The sequence below is a fragment of the Mustela putorius genome, unplaced genomic scaffold, assembly GCF_011764305.1.
Source record: "Mustela putorius furo isolate JIRA1106 unplaced genomic scaffold, ASM1176430v1.1 tig00000275_pilon_pilon_pilon, whole genome shotgun sequence".
NCBI classification, from domain to species: Eukaryota; Metazoa; Chordata; class Mammalia; order Carnivora; family Mustelidae; genus Mustela; species Mustela putorius.
In genome coordinates this window covers 28,619,388-28,640,444 of record NW_025421341.1, presented here as the reverse complement: position 1 = coordinate 28,640,444, position 21,057 = coordinate 28,619,388, and the positions used below count along the sequence as shown (strand labels likewise).

The 21,057-nt window shown below is 38.9% G+C and overlaps 1 protein-coding gene across 2 annotated transcripts in view; it reads right to left on the bottom strand.

Moving 5' to 3' along the window:
• Positions 1-21,057, bottom strand: part of NYAP2 (neuronal tyrosine-phosphorylated phosphoinositide-3-kinase adaptor 2) — a 256,433-nt gene that overhangs the window by 38,041 nt on the left and 197,335 nt on the right. For both annotated transcript variants that reach the window (XM_004776583.2, XM_045078796.1), the window contains one exon: positions 5,055-5,158. In XM_004776583.2, the coding sequence (XP_004776640.1) occupies positions 5,055-5,158 (104 nt within the window). The remainder of the gene's footprint in view (positions 1-5,054; positions 5,159-21,057) is intronic.

The following is a 21,057-nucleotide window of genomic DNA, read 5'->3' as shown; positions in this document are numbered from 1 at the left end:
GAGAAGATGAAAACAATTCCTTTCTATGCCCTTGTTTGAGCATTTATGTCAATATACTCACTCTCACATTGTCTTTCATTTTCCTTATGCTTTCTATGCTCCTAGAAGTTTTATGTGCAAATGTTCTGACTATGTAGAAAACTAAATGAAAGCCCAGAACTCACAAAACTTACAAAGCCCAGATCCTGAGAAAGAGCAGTGGTCTTCTTAAAGCTTTAAGACAAAGCACTACTGAGGCTGTGGGGGCAAATCAACACATCCCACTGCATTGGAGGTAGGAAACTAAAGACAAGGACAAAATTAGATTGTGAGAAAAACAAGGATATATAGAAAGAGACATTTATCAAGAGAGAAATTTTGTCAGTCAGCAAAAGATCACTGAGTCTGACACAAATTGTTGGCTATTATTGGTATGCCTCAGAATCGGGCACAGCCCTTGTCACAAAATCACATATACTGATCCTTAATCCCTGTTTCTGGATGCTTTACCTTCCTTCTGTCAAGATATCTAAAAAACAATTTTTGACATTCAGGCATGGCCAGAACACATACTGGACATGTGTCAAGCTTTGGACACCCCAACATTTCTTCTATTACCTACAGAAGCAGGCCAGATGCTTGTGTGCAGACACATCTATGGCATCCATGGGAAAAGAGAACATGCTCTACTCTGCAGCCAATCCAGGGCTGGCTTTCATTATGTTCCAACAAGGTCATCAAACTACAGGGGGATGTTAGGAGTATGGAAAGAGGCCAGAGCACTGGAACTGAAAGGAATAAACATTTGAGAAATCATCCTGAAGGGGCAAGTTGAAAGGACTTGGGCATGCTCGCCTGACCAGCAGCTGGGATAAGGCCTGCCCTAGGTAATGAAGAGGTATCTGTCATGGTGTCAGGGGTCCACAAAATAGGAGATAATGGCTTTGGAGGTGACCGTGAGATTTCTAAAGAGATTTGGGTCTGTCAGCCTTCGCAATGTGTGTCCAAAGGAAATTACAGATGGCCTTTTCCTAACCCTTCCCCGAGATTAAGAATAATTAGAGATAATCCAGTTTCAAAGGATAAACTACCCTCAAAGAGAAGGTGAAGTTTCATTTCAAGGCTTAGGTCACTGTTATTGTGATGCAACTTGTGATATGATGTGATGTGATCACTGCTCTGTGATTCCCTGATTCCACTGTCATTTAACAAATGCAAAGTGTGTACATTCATGAGTGAGGGAGTGTGAGCAAGTATGTATATGTATGTGTAAGTATGAGAGAGCTTGTGTGTCAGAAGGAGCCTACGTGTTTAGAAATGGAAGGGGTGACATGAGTGTGTACTATGGTGGGAGATATAGGGCTTATCTCTTTCCTTCTCTGAAAAACAAATACAAACACTCTTTGGGAACATTTTTCCAAGGAAAGTTGGCACTTCTGTGGAAACACACTCTAGCTGCTCCATTCCTAAGAGAAAATATGGCTTTCCCAAGACCATGAGCATCAGCTTCTGTCTTACCACCTGCTCCAGAAAGAGTACAGATGGCATCATCACTGATGGAATGGAGGTCACATTCCAAGAGACAGGCTTGCTCCAGGCCAGGTACAGAGGAACGACATGAACATCATTTTCTACCATCTATAAAAGTGGTCACACCCTTTATTCTGAACACATGGCTTTCTACTTTACTACAGAAGCAAAAAAGAGAAAGTTACATGCGCTCCAAGTTCAATATGACTTTTATGCCATTTTACTTTTATAACTAAGGAAAGAAAATGGCATTTTCCTAGCAGGAACAGAAATTCAGTTTAGTTTCTGAAGATTTGTTTTAAGAAAAAGGCCCAGATATGTGGCCACATTACAATAAAATTCCAAGGAAATATCTTGTCCCATGTCTAGTCTACTTCTTCTGGAGTGAATGAAGAAAGAAAAAAAAAATTGTTTTCATCTCTCTGAGTTTCAAATAATATTATACTATAAATGCTTTACAACTTCTTTCCTGAGCATTATATTTTCTCTTACATACTTTGAACATCCAGTCAGATAAGATTACACATTTCTACAAATCCTGGGTCTACTGTGGTTATCTGAGGCCCAAAGATTGCAAAACCAAGCAAACATTATCTTGACCTCTTTTAATACACAAATGCTCATGGTGGACAGTCACTGTTAATAATAATAAGAATTCTTATTCTTATTATTAGGTTCCTCTGTGGCTCAGTGAGTCACAGCTGTCTCTAGATTCTTCAGGGATTGGGGGGGTGGCCATCATTATTGGCCTAGGCTGTGGGAGGGGGACTCTTGTGGGCACCTCTGTACTTCTTTACTGGACCAATGTCAAGCACTTCCATATGCCCCTCTTATAATACTTCTTAGAAAGCTCCTACCACAGCATGTAAGGGTATGTCAAAAACTTGCACTGAGGAAATGGGAAACCGATAAGATACGAATAAACAATCTGAAAGAAAACACAATTCCTCCTCTACGAATGGTAATGTCCCTTAACATGGCTAAAATGGCACAGACATCCTAAAGCCAAGTTCCTCAGCTGATAAGCACTGTTGGAATTATTTTAGGGATTAACGATTGCTTCCGTTTGTTTGAAAGAAATCATGTGGCTTTTCCATGATTTCCCAGGAAGAAGCAGATTCATCGCCTATCAGGCATGAATGTGTTTAAATAATTGTTGGGAATCCTGGTATCAGAAGAACTGCTTAAGAGGTGATGCGGGTAATTGTCTGATAATGCTAAGCATTCCATATCCAAGTTGGTTTGTGAATATTCACTCTTACAGTCAGCCAGTGGACATGGATTACCAAACAAAGGGCAGTGTCATCCTGGCTGTTACTTAAAGACATATCTCAGTCAAGAGCCCAGGAATTAGGTGAGAGGTGGATCTTCAGTAAGTAGCCACGGACTTTAGTTCAAAGCTGGGTCACAGGGTGCAAAGCAGGGTTCTTCTGAGCCGTGCTGACCTCCTTAGTTCCAGATTAGAGGGATAGGCAAACACTACACCAGGTCACAAGCCACAGAGGAGAGTCTCAGAGGCTTGCCTTCTAGTTCAGAGCTGTGACGGTCCATCTACTTTATGGGTACATGCCATGGTTTCTGCAGCTTGTAGGGAAACTAACAGAGTTCAAGCAACGTAAAGGGCTTTCTCGTGTTGCTCTATTTGGGAGAATAAAGAGTATCTCATCAGGTGAGCAAACAGTTGATAATGCAAAGACACAAACATTATGTCTTGTTTTTATTCCAGAAGTTTACCCCAAGAACCTCCTTTCATTGAGAGTTAAAGGGGCTTAAGATGAAACAACTATAAAGATAACTAGAAAAAAAAATAATGGAAAACAAAAGAAAGAATAGAAAACCACTCTGTGATACTGAGAGTAATGTAATAGCAAGATACATGTCCTTAGAAAATCGATTACGTGAATGCAATTTTCTGACAGTCAGCTAAATTTCTTTCCTTTCTGTATCCAGCTTTTTAAACTTTAAATTTGGCAAATGTAACATTTTTGAAATGGCTTTAAATCAACTGAAGTGGCAGTTTATCTTAGTGAGGTTAATTGTGTTATTTATTAATCCATTATCTTATCGTTTCTACTTATTTTTTTGCCCAAAAAGTGTTCGAGCTGGATACGTCAAGTTATGAAAGCATTTAACATTTTAAATTAAGACACAAGGAATTCTAAATGACACTTGAGATGTCCTTGAGACAGGCCTCTCATCTCTCCATGTTTATAGATGTCGCATATATTCATAAATCAAATCCTGTGCATATTTAAGCCAGACCAAAATACTAAAAAGCACCATGTCCCCCATTAGAAAAAAAAATGCAATTATTCTGCTTAGTTATGTTTTTAAAATAGCTTGACATTTTAAATAATTGATGAATATGTAATTTGCTAATCAGTAATGGACAGTTCCCATGGAGGTACCATCGCTAGTTTCATAATTTACTATTTCAGAAGAGTTTTATGAATACAAAGATTAAAGCTGGGAAGCAGAGAGAAATCACTCCAGGATGACATTATCCTATTTAACACCCATAATACTTAACAGTAACAACAATTAAGCTTCACACATTAAGAAGATGTACTGAATTGTTATTGGGTGAGTTACAGATAGACATTTATGTTTCATGATTTTCCCCATACTGAATCCCCATAGACAACCATGTACCCAAATGAACATCAGAGCAACATACTGTTCCTGTAAAAGATTAAATGATATTTTAGTTTATGCCTTTATTTCTTTACTCTTTTCTCCAAGTGATAATAGAAAACTTATTTACCATGCATGAACACTTACATTCTCTTTCTGAGAACATTTCTGGTGTTGAGATAAGAGAGGAAAGTCATTTATTTAAAGATCGCCTTATTAGTCTATAGTTTTTGGTAAATATCTAGATTATCTGGTTGGTCAATTTGTCTTTATGGCCTAAGGAAGAAGACTAGCTGCCGTGTTCAATCCGGATGAGTTGGTATATGAATATTTATAAGGACATCGAGATTCACAGTGTCTTACAATCATGCTCCAAGCTAAATAGAAATAAAAGCAGAATGGCCACAAATATTACAGTATAATAGGATAAGAGGTAAAAGGTATGTACAAATTCATTGACAACATCTGTGCAAGTGTTGTAGACAAAACATTTAAAAAGAAATCTACACAAAACAAAGTAGGTAAATTTATCAAAGGTTGATAAATTTTCAGAGACAGTATAAAAGTACACAAAACATGGAAGAGAGAAAGAATCGTTAAAAAAATAACCGCGAAGCCAATACATACAGTACAAGTTTACTACATTCATATTACAGAATGATGGGAACCAGAGACAGAAAAAACGATTTGGTAACAAACAGCAAAGAAAGTTTCACCAGTCACAGAGAAGAAAGACTGTCCTTTTTGGATGAGAACACAGACTGTCATGACTAGCCCCTCCACCCATACACACATAGAAAAATAAAAGCAAATGCAAAAGTTGTCTACAGCAACACACGACAGACAGAGGTGAAGCGTTTGGCATGTTGCATCACAGGAAGTCAATCACGATTGGCTAACGATGATGGTACCTGGCTCTGTTGCGGGTCACCGGCTTGCCTGAGAGGAGTGACCGATGGCGGGGGCACACCTGACGTGGAGGCAGAACGGCCCAATTTGCAGCTGACTTTCGGTTCTGTGAACAGGGGGAGAAGGCAGAGCATTAGCTGAAGGGCATCGGCCATGACAAACAGTGCTCCGATCCCCGTTCTGCTTTGCTGCATGGTCTTTCAAATCCTCAAATGCTTCTGATGCTTGCTAGTCTTTGGCGGGGGATGGAATGATGTCATCACCACGCAGTCTAAAAGAAGCTTTATTTGCAGTCAGCTTCTAGAAATAAAGAATAAATCACAGAAGTCCAGCTCTTTGTTCCTTCGGACATTTTACCTCACTTAGGGTTAGTTTCTACAGAGTAATTATGAGAGCCAGGGCCCCATTCAGGGAAAAAGCAGGTGACAGAGTCACTCTAGGTACTTTCTTTTTAGATTTGGTCTGTAGGTCCCCTAGGTCCTGAAATGTCTTTGTCACCTTCTCCAAAACTTCTTTCCCTCCGTACTCTCTCTCTTCCTCCCTCCTATTTTTTTTTTTTTTTCTAATTTTGAAATCAGTATCACTGTGCTTGTCCTGAATATTTTTATCATGTTTTCAGTGGAGCATTTCTCTGATTCACTATTCCCTTCAATTTTATAACCACTTTCTAAGACTCTTGCCATTTTTCATAATAACAGTGTTTGGTTGTTTTTTTTTTTTTTTTTTCCCAAATTATAAAGGCATTTCCCCTACCTCTTCTTCCATTTCAGGAGCCCAAATGGGCTGTCCAGGGCATGGACAGGATACTTTGGAGATTAGAATTCAGGGATGGAAAGAGTTCCCTTCATCCAACAAGGTACAGAGAGGATGTTAATTTTCATATATATTTGAAGATATTTGATAAGAGAAGAAAAAAGTCATACAATGAAAATTGACACCATGCTTTTGTTTAATATTAACTGTTACTTTTTCAGTGTTGGGTATGTTCCATCTTCTAACTGGACTACATTTAAATTATTTCTAATTCTAAGGTTACGCTATAGAGTTATAGCATTAGCTATAAAGATTGCCTGTGTTTATGTGTGTGTGTGTGTGTGTGTGTGTGTGTGTGTGTGTGTGTGTGTGTAACTTCCCGGCTAACCCCCATAATCTCTCTGCTCAAAACTCTGGGTAGCTCAGTTGGTTAAGCATCTGAGTTCAGCTCAGGATATGATCTCAGGGTCCTGTGTAGGTTATGAGCTCAGTGGGGCAGTTGCTTGTCCTCTGCCCCTCCCCCAACTTGTGTTCTCTCTCGCACTCTCTCAGATAAAAAAAAAATAAAAAAAATCTTAAAAAAGACTAACTTGAACACAATGGACTGAGCTTCCTAGATTACTTTAAAGCCCTCTACCTTGTTCAAAATTTTCCCTTTACCCCATATTTCATATGATAAACACTTCAAACACACCCGACTAATTTTCAAAGGCTTCCTGTGATGTAGCTTCATCTGATAAGATCCACTCTCTTTGCACTGTTTTGCTGTTCAAAACACATGCAACTGTCTCCTCTCTCAGCTTCTGCATTCAGTCCTGCCTCTGTCTGTCACCTCACGGTGTGCCCTTGTATGGACTTTCATCAGACTAAGTCTTACCCGTTTCCAAAGACCAACTTCAGCATGTCCTTCCTATTGTCAAGCATCACGGTTCTCTTCGAGACCACCTGACCACTTACACCGTGTTTGTTGTGCTCGCTGCAGCTTTGAGCACTTATGTTGGTGGGGACCACATAATACGTGTTCAATTAATACGTACTTTTCTTTAGCTGAAAACACTCAATTTAACCTAGAAAAGGTCAAGGCAAGTCTTAAAATAAGTGAAGTCAATGAAGATAATGTGGAATATGCTGTAATGCCTGGGTTCAAATCCTAGCTCTCCGACTTGCAAAGGCAGTGATTCTCATTCAAAGGCTTGTGACCTTCTAGGATCCATTTTAGAGGAGGCACGAAGTTTGAAAACTCTCCTTTCCTTGGTTTTATGTAGATGATTCTAGTATCTACTCACCTACTTTATTTATCTATTTAATAGGCTCCACACCCATGTGGGACTTGAACTCGTGACCCTGACATCAAGAGTCACAAGCTCCACTGACTGAGCCAGCCAAGCATCCCCACTCACCCACTCTTGAAAGGTGCTTAAATATAACAGTATTATACAATGACATAAACTATCCCTGTAATTTAGAAATTAAGTTCATTTCCCAGGAAGCATAAATTTTGCATACCTTAGCATATCACCTTTTGTTATATAAAGCAACACGTAAAGCATCCAACAGAATCCTGGTTGACATGTTTTTATAATAAGGCCAATGTTTCTATATGTATCCCCTTACTGTGGTAACACGTTTAGTCACTTGGAGTCAGAAAATTCAGTATCTTTCCCTAAGAAAGGATGGCAAATAATATTTCTTTACTTAAAGTCCTTTTCAAGTTTATGTTAAGGAGATTATCTGATGAGTGAAGGCCTTTTACATTATCCAGTATACCTAGGGATTAATTTCTCCTGTTAGGTTTCCAGTCAGATTTTGACTTAACCAGCCTCTTTCGAACATAGACACTGATATCTCTAATGAACAGACTGAGATGTACCAAAATCCATGCAAACTCCCCATTTCATTATGACCTGGAAAGGTCTTTCCTTACTCCGTTGGACAGCAATCCAGAGCATGTCCCAGCTCATCAAGCCCTCTTGGGTATTCCAGTATGAGCCATTAAATCTCCATTACACACAGAAGATTGCTCTACTAGCCAACTACCCTGTGGGCTAACTCTAACGTTGAGGTTACATTGGAGTCAACTGTTCAATCCCAACATGGCTCCTATGGGTTATGATTCTACCTACAGCAGCAGACTAACACTACGACCATTAAGTTCATTATGTACACGTGCTTACACAGGCAAACAGAAACATACACACACACTGTGTAACACTGCCGCTAAATGGTGTGTTTTTTTAAACAATTTTTAAATTTAATTTTTAAAATTCTGAGGGTTGGGTTTATCTTTATCTCACTCATTCTGCATCTTCTATCAGTTTTTCATGGTTCTTAAACACAGTTCACGTTTATTATGGTATTTATGTAACCAAGTTGGTGAAATGAATCTTTATGATGTTGATGCCGCCAAAGTTCCTTTGACTAAAAGAATTGTCTAAAGAAGTCCCAAAAAAATCCTAGAAAAGATTCTGATTATAGCCAAGCCTCACTGAGGTTCTTTCGGGCTGTGACATAGACGTGAAATCGTCCAGCTCACTTACCCTTGGAAATACACTGTGCTTTGAGCCTTAAACAGGAACGCTTAAAAACCATGACACTAAAAACAATAAGTTTTCTTCCTGAATTTTGCTAATAAAAAACAAAATTGTCAAGGCTTTTTTTCAAAAACAATGGACGTGTGCCTAAAAAGAGATCTAAGGTAGAACTTTTTTCCCCAAGAAAAACTCTATTCCATTAAGATATTGATGATGCACTAAAAGGCACCTGTTATCACATTCAAGGAAAACTTCTTGCTTTGTAAACTCTATCATCATCCTAGAAGTAACACTTGATATTGGATATGAAATTTCCCTGACGATCAAGTATAGAGAGAGTAAGAAGGAATAGGAAAAAGGTAGTGGATTAAGAAAGAGAATCAGAGGGGGAAAGGAAGAACAAAAAAGAAAGGGGAGGCAGGAAGGGAAAGAGGGTGGAAAGAGAGAAAGAGAAAGAGAAAAAGAAAAAGAGAATAAGAAAGAAAAGAAAAACTTTGTTGAACTTTTTGGCATAAGATATTGATGAGGGAACAGAAGGCTGGCCAAGGACAAAATAAAAGCTGACACCCTGCAACCTTCCCCCACCCCCACTCCTGGGTGGGACATTCGTGACATTCTTTAGGAATCTTCCAATAATCTAACATTAATACCTTGCTAAGAAGGGGAAAGCGACCTTGATAATGGCAAGGCCTTTGGTATCAGGTATCTTGTAGGTCCTTTCTAGCATATGAAAATTCTACTGAAACCTCCCTTTTTCCTCACCTCCCCCAACTCCATAGTACATAACCTGCCACTCCTCACAACACCAGGGCGCGAGCTTTTTCTGCCCACGGGTCCTGTCCCTGTGCTTTAATAAACCACCATTTTGCACCTCTCAAGAGTTCTTTCTTGGTTGCGGCTTCAGCCTCCACCCCACTGAACCTCACCTATTTTCTAGAACTTCATCAGTACTATCCTGGGATGTTTCCAGAGTAATAACTCATGATCATCTTAAAGTTTTTATTAAATAAGTCCCCAGTGGACTGTGTGACTTAATATTTCTCTCTTGTTATTCTTAGTGGGCACAACTTATCACTGGTTTGTTTTGTTTTAAAGAAAGTCATTTCTCAATCATTTCTCATCTTCCCTTTAGGGTGAATTGGATTTCTCTTCAAAGTCATGTCCTTGATATTGTTACAGGATCGTCTCCCAGCCGGCCCCGCTATTAGGAGTATCAGAGTTCTCTTTGCTTTCAGAAAGCAGACAAATGACTCCTCCACCTCTGCATCTACACAGAACCAGGAGATTAGTGCATTTCAACCAAAGAAAACACTTTCATCTAGCATCAAAGAAATAAAATCCGTCAAATGCAGAGACATATCTTTCCTCTGTCTTATTTATTTTCTAATACACTGTATCTTTCTGTAGTAGCAGAGACATATCATAATTTCCCCAAGTCAGTCATATTGCTGAAAGTTTCTAATCAATAACTTAAGGCTACATAAGAGTCAAGGCTTTTTAAAAATACACCAAAGTGTGCTTATTACAAACTCTACTTTCATTTCTAGGGAAGGCATTTTCTTGGAAATAACATATATTATTTGAGATAAACTGGTGTCTCAGTAATAAAAGACAGTTGTCCCAGGGCTATGTTAAAAGCTTCATGGCTCCCACTTTGTTTTAAAGTTTCTATTGTACATCATAGCAAACATGTAAGGTGCCGTCAAATCCCACATTAAATGTAATTTGCTCTATATATAATTCAAATGCTTTTTTACAGTTTTGTTCAGAAATTATTGGACTGTGAATAATCCAATTGATTCACGAATGGTTATGATTTCTGGAGAGTAATCAAGCACACTCAGGAATCCTTGCAGTATTACACCATCTAATCTAGAAATTGTTTTCCAATATAATAGAATTGTTTTAGAAATACATTTAACAATTAATTAAGTGGGCCTAATGTCACATTTTGTAGTGATTTAATTAAATATTCATTACTATTAAATCTGGTGGTTTATTTAGGAGTTTTGGTGCTACTATTTATTTTTAATATCCAATATTTGTGTAGGTCCTTGAGAAACTCATAGGCTTCAGCATTGTTGGTATGAAACTGAAAAGAGAAAACATCCAATCATTGAAAAAATCTGATCATTGAGAAAAAGTCCGATCATTGCTGTGATGGTTTTGTGACCGGAGGGAAAAAAAAATTGACAGTCCGCAAAAATCTACTCTTAGAGTAGATATTTTCTCTCCAGTTTTCCTCTCAATGAGTCTTGTGTAGCTTTGAATGAGTATCCAATAATCATGGACCAACATCCTGGTGTTATCTGCAGGGCCAATGAGTAAAACTGTTGATAAAACTGATTCTTCTTGGAAATATTGAAATTCTGGTGAAAATCTAAAATCCAAAGAAAAGTGAGGTAGAGACATGATGAGTAGAGTTTATGATCCAATGGTGCACATAGAATGACAAGACCCATTGCATAGAGGAGAAAGGAGTACATGCAGGTAGAGTAAGATGTGCCTGTTGTATTCCTTCTAAGTATCTGAAGAACTGAGATTTTTTTACTACCTTCCACCTTCTTATATAGAGAGAATATAAATCGTACTGTCCATTGCACAGGAATGCCCTAGACCCTTCAATGCATGGTATGTTTCTTACAGGGAAGCATAGCACAGTGTAGCATTAACCATTTTGGGGTTTTTTTGACAGCCTCTTTTATTTTAATATATAATTTCTGAAACACTCTTAAGATCTTCATCACTTTAGCTGAATACAAAAAGGTGCTTCTGTCTTCAAAAATACTTCATTTCACATTAAAATACAATTACAATATATGTGTATAAAGCAATATACTTAATAAGGAACATATGCCTCTTAAAATCATTACATAAAGAAAATCCATCTACCAAGATATAAATTCAAAAAGACATATCATGATTTGTATCAAGATCAAATGTATATTACCAGGGAGATAGAAATTTCACTTTGTGTTATGATATCAAAAAAAGAATAAACAAAAAAGCAAAAATAGAATAAAATCCTCTCATCACTGATATAAGGAATGAAAACATAACAAAAATAATTTAATCTGTTTTTAAAATGTTATCTTTCACTTTTAAATAACAAAAGGGAAGAAAATAAAGATCCAATTTTATATGTCACCCACCTTATTAATGTAAAAATTCTTTATTCGTAACAAATGATAATCAATACTAATGACGTCTTCTGTTTATACCATTGGTTTTTGTGCTTTATTTAAGAGCAAGCATCTTGAGACAAAATTTGGTCCAATATCATTTGCTCCTTAGAGCAGGTTCTACTTCAGTGGCCATGGACCTATGCTTCTGTCTTGAACCACTGTCCGTTATAAACATAAAGAATGTGATCTCCAGTAATGGCCATGTTTGTTCACTCTATAGCAAAACAGCTGGAAATCTCCAAGATCCTGGGAGGAGGTGGTGACATGAGGTCAAAACTATTTTCAAAGAAGTACTAAGTAAGATGCGTGTTGCTTTTCTCAGTGTGTTGACGAATTCACTGGAAGTCTAAAAACAATGCTGGATAAATCTGCTGTTACCTTAGCACATCAAAGCAACAGCACCAATTTCCAGTAATCAGGTATTTTTCACTGCCACACAAACTTGAATATTTGGCAGATATTTTCTCAAAAATGAATGAAGTAAGTCGATTGCTTTAAGGAAGACAACTGACAGAATTTGTGGACAATGATAAATCTGAGCTTTCAAGCAGGAACTAAAATTTTGTAAAGCTTGTATGCACCACTGTGAGTTTGACAGCATCCTAATACTTAAAGTCTTCTCTTAGGAGATCAGTGGTAATATTAATTAATGTGCTGTATTGATTTTTGTAATGAAATGTGTCAACATATGGAAGATTTGCATGACTTTGTGAACTGATACTTCCTAAAAGCATGATGTTATAAATCATGCATGGATAAAAGACCAATTTAAACTGCAAGATAGACCAATGGATTTTAATGCAACAGAACATGATGAGTTTATTGATATGTAATTAACCCTTATGAAACTGTTATCCTTTGAGTTTGGGTAGAATATTAAAGGATATACACAACTATATGAAAGAGCTATTAATAAATTCCTCCTTTTTTCAGTTACACATCTATACAAAGCCAGATTTCCTTCATATGTTTTAACGAAGGCAACATATCACAACAGATTGAATCCAAAGCAGATATAAATAAGAATCTATGCTCTATTAAGTCAGACATTAAAGAAAATTACAAACATGTAAAATTATTTTAATCTCTTCACCATTTGTTATAGTTTAAGAAATATGGCTATTTTTTCATGAAAGAATGTTATTTATGCTAAGATATAATGGATTTATTATTTTTAAAGGATCATTTTTAAATTTTAAATTTTAATTTCTAATATGATAAGGATTGTTATACTTAACCCATATGTTAAATTTAACCTCCACTCCAGGAGATCTCTTTGGAATTCTCAATAAATTCTAAGAACACAAGGGGTCCTGAGACTGAAGAGTTTGAGAACAGTTATTTATATAAGTCTGCCAGTACCCAAAGAGTTCCCATAAAAAGGTAACTTTTTATGCAATTAATATGCCATTGGAGTAGTAAAAAAAAAAAATGAAACAGAGGAAAATACCATGCTGAAGCACAGAAACATGGGAAAACCTTTGAAAACTTCAAGGGATTTGGGAACAACCAGTTTTGAAATGCTGCCCTAAGAAGGTCTCTTTGGCTACATCCAAGGAACGCTATTACCTGCCTCTGAGACCCAAGGGAAGTCATCCAAATTCTCAGGACACTTTTAAATCACTTACAATAAGAAGCAAGCTCCAAGACTCACCCATTGATTCTTTGACATTCACAAATGAAATCTGTTGGAATAATAATTGAAATGCTCTCAAAAATGCTCTTGATCGATCATGAGCTTAGTTTACTAAGGTCACTGTTTTTATTCCTCCTTTCTTTCTTTTTTTATTTTTAATATTTATTTATTATTTTAGAGAGGCAGGGAGCAAGAGTGGGTAGAGAGCAGGAAAGGGGGGTGGGACAGAGAAGCAGATCTCCTGCTGAGCATGGAGCCTTGTGTGGGGCTTGATGCTAGGACCCTGAGAAATCAAGTCAGTCATTTAAGCCACTGAGCTATCCAAACGTCCCTTACTCCTTTCTGATCTACTTTCTGTACTTTATTTTTGTAACAGTGTTGTTAGGATTAAGCATATAACAAGTTTGTCATTTGCTAAAATTTTCTAAAATTATTGGTAAAAGTTTTGGCAGTAAATGGTAAAACAGGACAAAAAATATTTCGAAATTCAGTTTAGGAGAGGTAACGGCCATCTGCTATTTTCACCTGTCCAGAATCCATTCACTCTTATTTTTCTGGAATAGCAGTTTGAATTTCCTTTGGAGAGCAACATAACCAGTAATCTCAGTCTTGCATTATGCTCCCTGCTCTGTAGAAATTTGGCTTCTCCCTCTTCCTCTGCCTCTCCTCCCCCTGCCATCCTGCTTTCTCTCAAATAAATAAAATCTTAAAAAAAAAAAAAAAGCTAGGGTAAAGGTGAATTATTTATACACTTCTCATTAATAAAAAAAGCATAGTCTCCCATTTTTTCACTTTTTCCAAGTTTCCAGCAAAAAGACCAAAATTCATTGACCAGACTTCAATGGAATTTAATATTAACAAAACTAAGGAGGGGAAAAATGTAGTGCCTGTTTTGGACAGCAGGTGGGAGTGCTTTGATTTGGTATGTATTCTGGTAAGCTGACAAAGCTTCCAGAACTAGTCTCTGTCAATGCCCAGCCTAAGTCAGAAAGAACCTTCTTCTTTGTAATGTCTACTAAAGCTTTTCACAGAAACAGGGCATTCTTTGTGGATGCTGTTGGTGCAGCATACCCACAGGGCTTTTCCAAAGAAAGTCAACTGCTGACAACTGGGAAGCAATGTGGCGGGGGTTGGGGGGCAGGGGACGGACTCCTCTGAGAAAGGCCACAGAGTGGATCCATGCTCCCCACAGGGAAAGGTACAAGGAGCTGTCACTAGAGTCAACCGTACAGCCAGTGCATTGTCACTGTGGTTCTCAAACAGGATTAATCTATTGAGAGGCAAGTAGGTGATGGTACCTTCTGTGCTATCTGAGTTGTTCATACCTGGTTCACTAGTTTTCCCCAAGAGAATCAGGAAGTACACAGAAATTCAGAATTTTCTCTAATAAGAACGAAATTACTCTCAAGTTGTATTTTTTCTCACCAGTCTTCAGGGTATCTGGATAGTGTACAACATCATGGTCTATGCATATATTTAGCAGAAATCCAGTTTATACTCACACAGAGAGTTATACATAGCATATGATAATAAGTTAGCTGACTCTGCAAATTGGATCACATAAGACCCAAGCTTGAAAGCTGTAAGTGGTTACACGCACACGTGCGCATGCACACACACACACACACACACACAGATGTGCACCAATTAGTATCATCAAATTCCTTGACTCCATACTGCTCCCATAACTTAAACCAACCATACTGGTAGAAAAAAAAATTAGAAAAAGAATATAAATGGTTTAGAGAGAACTCAGCAAACTGCTGCAGAACCAAGTCCAGCATCCCATCGTACTGGGTCGGGGCAAGAATGCCCTTGTGCTCTTTGAAATCGACCCCATCAAAGGCAGATAGAAGGTCTTCAGAGACAGAGGTCATCTGTCATCACCACATACCACGCTGTTAAACAGATGTTCTCACTGGGAGAAGTTTGCTGAATGAGTAGATAAGGGAACTAAAGAAAAATAAACACACATAATAAATTGCTGCGTTTTTTGTTTTTTGCTTTTTGTTTTTTTCTGGGTGGGGGAAGGGTGACATGCTGGCTCAGGTGTTTGAGAATGAATTTTTAGGTAGCTCAAAACAATCAGTTATAAGTACCTCTCAGTTATAGGAACAGAGGAATTTCATGGACTTCGGAGCAGAGAAACCATTTCCTCTTCGGATTTATGAGGCAGGTTATTTGGGGCAGCGGACTTATCTTCATAATTCTGTTTCCTTTGGTTTAGGATGAGGATACGTTAGCTGACTTGGTAAATCTGATCACACAACCCCCATGTTTAAAATCCATAAATGGCTTCGTGTCATTCTTAGGTAAGACCAGAATCAGCGATGTGTCCAGACGGGCCAAGCCCCCATCAGGCCCTCGGCTTCCTCGCACCACACCGCGCTCTCATACCTCATCCACCCGACACCGTTGCTCCCGTGTCACCCAGGGAGCAACACACGTGTAACACACGCAAGAGGAAGTGCGCTCTACTTCTCATTGGCTTTGCTTACAGATTGTGATTACGTTTTTAACTTTTCTTGTTAACGGCAATCTCCCCCAATGCCACATACGTGTTCAATGCTTGATAACTTCATATCGAAAACAATTAGCTGAATAAATGAATGGATGAACACATTAATGAATTCACAAGCACGGAGATGGAAAGAGGGAAACCCAGTCTAATTAAATCATGGGAAGAGAGCAGTCCTAAGGGTCAGAAGCCTGAAATCTACTTCTTGGCTTGAATCTGCTACATACCAATGGATCTGGGCAATTCACCTGATTTCTCTTGAGTTTCTTTCTTTTTTTTTCTTTTTTTTTTTTTTTTAAAGATTTTATTTATTTATTTGACAGAAATCACAAGTAGGCGGAGAGGCAGGCAGAGAGAGAGATTGAGAGAGAGAGAGCAGGAAGCAGGCTCCCCGCTGAGCAGAGAGTCGGATGTGGGGCTCGATCCCAGAACTCTGGGATCACGACCTGAGCCGAAGGCAGAGGCTTTAACCCGCTGAGCCACCCAGGAACCCCTCTCTTGAGTTTCTTGAGCGGTTTGGTCACCTAGATAATCAGGTCATAACAACAGGTCACAGATACATAGGTTCTTGTGAAGATCAAATGAGATAGCACTTATATTTTAAAAGCTAACACATAGCATATAAATATAAGGTAATATTTTATTTATTTTATTTTTTAAAGATTTATTTATTTGAGAGAGTGTGCATGTGTACACATGAGTTGAGGAGGGGCAGAGGGAGGGGGAGAGAGAGAGGGAGAGAATCTCCAGCAGACTCCCTAGTGAGCATGGTTCCCATTTCAGGGGTTAGTCCCATGACCCTGAAGTCATGACCTGAGCTGAAATCAAGAATCAGACACTCAACCAACTGAGCCACCCAGAAGCCCCCATATAAGGCATTCTTTAAAATGGGTCACAAATGATCCGTAAAAGGGATAAACAAATTCCATAATTCAGCTTATATACAATTTGCAATAATCTCAGAGCACACTTTGCAATTACATCAAGTTCTGTTTTCTTTAAACTTGTATACTTAACTGGAACACAGAAGACCTCAGATGCAATCAGAAAGCAATGTTATTCTATTCACCCCACAAACCAGTTCTAACCTGCTGTGGGGTAGCAGGCAGTCCTTTCTTGTCTTTTGGTTAAACGCTAGGCCAACTTCCAGAAATTTCCTTTTTATTTTGATAATTCAACTTTTTTCAGTTTCTTCAAGTCAAAAAAAAAAAAAAAAGTCTTATTAGAATAATAATTCAAATGCCTTGTTTTTTACATTAATTACAATTTTGAACTTTGTTTCAAGAGAACACTTCTCTCTTGGCCCATTTAGCCCTGTTCCTGGCACAGAGGAGACCACATTTCTCTCTACCTCATCTCCAGGTGGCTACCCCTAACTTGCCCTTAACTCGGTCTTCCCCATGTCTGCCTTCACAGGGGCTGAGCTAGGAGGAAGGGGTTGAGGTGAGGGAGTAGGAAAGGTTTTCACGGACACCAGCATGAGCTAATGTTTCTCACTCTCTGGTAATAGGAATGGAAAGGTGGTGAATATCCTTCTTCTTGGGGTGTTTTCAAGTGCACCCAGAAGGCCCCCCTTGACTGGTTGTCTCGCACCTACTGATCCCCTTGCTGTCTGCCCTCTGTGCTTCCTGTCAGGCACCTTGAGCCATGTCCTTCAGAGTCCCTGCCACTCTGAGCAGTCACATGACCGAAACCACCCGTAGATGGCTCTGTGGCTTAATCTGGTCCCCAGGAAATACACTTTATGCACACCTTTAACACACCATCAGTGGCCAGAGAGTTACCAGCCAGATAACCTTCTGCTCTGTGAGCAGCAGCCATTCAGCTAATCTTCTGCACTTCTATTTTATTGTGTCTCCTCAATGACTAGGATCCAGTAGTGAGATTTCCAGGTAGTCCCATCAGTTTCCCTCTCTTGATTACCCACTGGGAAGTTTTCTATCAAAAGTGGAGACTCATCTCTCTCTCATTCTCTTTCTCTTACACACACACACACACACAACACACACACACACACACAGTCTATCCCCAAGTCTCCCTAATACCTAGTGTCTAGCCTCTCGGCCTGAGACCACTTTCCTAGGCTAGAGAGGAGAGTTCACTTAAGGACAACAAAATTCATTTTGATCAATTTTTTTTTTTTTTTTTGCAAGTTCTGCTTCTGTGGTCTAGCTTTCTGCCTTGCAGTATGAGAGTAATAACCTTGTGCCATTTTAAAATTATTCTTTTGGGGTGCCTGGGTGGCTCAGTGGGTTAAGCCGCTGCCTTCGGCTCAGGTCATGATCTCAGAGTCCTGAGATCGAGTCCCACATCGGGCTTTCTGCTCAGCAGGGAGTCTGCTTCCTCCTCTCTCTTTCTGCCTGCCTCTCTGCCTACTTGTGATCTTTGTCAAATAAATAAATAAAATCTTAAAAATAAATAAATAAATAAATAAATAAATAAATAAAATGATTCTTTTGCACGTTATACCCTGTTTATTTACCTTCAAACCCTGTAAAGACACATTCTGGCTATTTAAAAAGGTTAACTCGCCCCACGTTCCCCTTTGCTGGTTGGTTTCTAAAAGCCGTATCACCAGTATCAGCAGAGATACAAACAAAACAATTTCTCTGGTGATCACAAATTCTAGCAGGCAGAAGTCACAGTTTTCCACAGAGAAATAAAAGTGGGCTGTTGGGGATATGACTTACATTGCTCTCTGAAGGCTCTCCAAATGAGAATTCTGCTATGTGTTTACTACGAGAATTAAGAAAGAGCGTTAAACTCTAGAGTGTGAAAATACTGTGCAGAACCTAGCAACGGGATCTGGCCGGTGTTCCCGGAGGAAATAACCAATGCACCCAATTATAACTGAGAAGTAGAGCAGATGTGGAGAGCTGTCTTCTGGTGCCTAAGCCCACGGTACAGAATGACAGCCTGGAGGGTCGTAGACGCTAAAGCCCACAGCTGCTCAGGACTGCTGGGAGCCAAGCAGGAAGTTAGTCAACATCCTACAGCAAAGCCCAGATTATGGCGGGGGCCTGAACTCTACAGATTGGTTGTTTGTTCTTGCTGCATAGTAAAAATGAGAGAGAACTCATGGTTCCTAGCAACACAAAGCTCGACAGCATAACCACAGCCGTCAAAAATGATGCTTTAAAACATGGGATGGTGAAGCAGAAAGTGAAGATCACTTTTTACTCTGACTTTCTGTGTTTCAGGGAACATTCTCTACTGATATAATCATCACAATAAAGCATCTCCATCTGAGGGAAAAATCAGCAAATCTGAAACAAACCGTGATATCCAATTAATTATTTTAGGCTACACCCAAACTCAGTGACCGAAAACAACACTCATTTAGTTTTGTTCATGAGCCCATGAATGGGTTGAGGGAGTCTTCTGGTCTCGGCTGGGCTCACTTGTCATCTGTGGTCAGCTATGGTTCAAGGAGGTGTTTCCGCTTTGTCATGTTATACTTTCTCATGTGTTTGGGGGTTGGCAGGCTGAAGGCTGAAGACTCTTGGCTTTCCTCTGCGTATCTCCTCCTGTCACAGGCTAGCTCTAGTGTGTTTATGTGGTGGTGGTAGGATTGGAAGAGAACAAGTAGAAGCATTCTTGAGGCTGAGGCTCAGAACCGGCACACAGTTCCTTTCATCTCATTCAACTGGTCAGGACAAGACCCAAAGCTAACCCAGATTCAAGGAGTAGACCTTACTTCTTGATAAGGAGCTCTGAAAGCACATTGCAAAGGGTGTGGTTGCAAGGAAAGGAGGGTACTGGGACCATAATGCATCCCCAAAGTGCCAGACCATACAAAGAAATGGAAAAAAGAAAAAAGGATATAGTTTGGGAATTACACAGCCATATCAAAATGTTTAATACTAATCAAGTTCTAAAAGCAAATCTTTTTCAGCCACACTTCAGTGAGTGAGCTCTAGGGAACACACTACCCTTCTTACTTTCTAGCACTTACTTGTCATGCCAGCATCAAATTCAATATCACTTTCTCCAGGAAGCCTGTCTGAATCACCAGAGAATAAATCATGTCACGGTGCCTAGTATTTCCCCCTCATAACATTTATTAGAATCTTTTATTTTATTTTCTGTCTTCCCTGTTAGACTATGCACTGGGAGTGTGGGTCTAGTCTACCACCGTTGCCTTGCACACTCTACCCCTCTGCACCTTGCCCCTGCAATGACACAGAGGAGAGCTGAATAACTATGTTAGAAAATAAATGCAAAGGGAATGAATGAATGAAAAGATGAATGAATGTCAAGTCAGATATTTATGGAAGGATATGTGTACATTTGGAGCTATCAGTATTTTCTTATGTTTCCCACATCCTTGGCAACATGATTTTAAATCCCATTCATTGCTACCAAGCAGAACAGAAACGCTGTAAGAGAGATTAAGATTTTTTTGATAACTGTGTATAATGCAGTAACCTAGTCTTAAAGCCTGCACCTGATCCTTTCTCCAAATTTTATGAATATAGACTCAGGGGAACCCCAAAACAGCCGTGGCACTGGCCTAAAATCTTTGTTGGAAAGTGCACAAATAAATGAAGCATGGGCTGTTTCAGTAATAGTGATCCTGGAGCCAGTTACATTATGTGTATCTAGAGAAAACCCTGTATCACATTTGCACTGAGCTGAACTTTCCAAAGGAAACATTCAGTCTTGGTTCTAGAAAAAAAATCTTAAACCTTTACAATAAAATCGAATGGTAATGGAATAAACTGTGGGCTCACTAGCTATTATAAGCCAGCTTTATGCCAGGCTTGTCTATGCATTTTTAAATTTAATCCTCATAATGACCCACACAGTGAGATTTTCTGTATCTTTTTCATAAAGATAGAAAAACTGGGATACAGCAGTATTACATAATTTCCTCAAATCATTCCCACCAAAATATTAATTTACTAACATTGTTGCAAAGTGTGGTTTACTTGCACTAAAAATAACAGGGCAGGGGGATGGGGCATGATTAGCTCAGTCCATAGAGCATAGGACTCTTGGTATCAGGGAGTGTAAACCCCACAATGGCTGTGAAGCCTAGTTCATTTAAAAAAAAAAAAAAAAAAAAAAAAAAAAAAAACAGAGAAAGAGAGAGGGAGAGAGGGAAGAACTGCATAGATTTAGTGGTCTGGCAGGAATTATTATCATAAATACTGTTCCACATTTCCCAGTCCTGCCACCTAATCTGATGTTGCTCATTTTGTGTGTTTGGGACCCTTCCTGGATATGAAGCACTGAATCCTGAATGTTTTTAAGATATAGCTGCTGGGAGGTTTATCAGCAAAATGAGTCATTGATTCCAGCATTATCAAGTACAGTACAGTAAATATGCTTCAGAATTTTCAAGAGGAAAACATCTTTCTTAAAAATCAACTTGTAAAA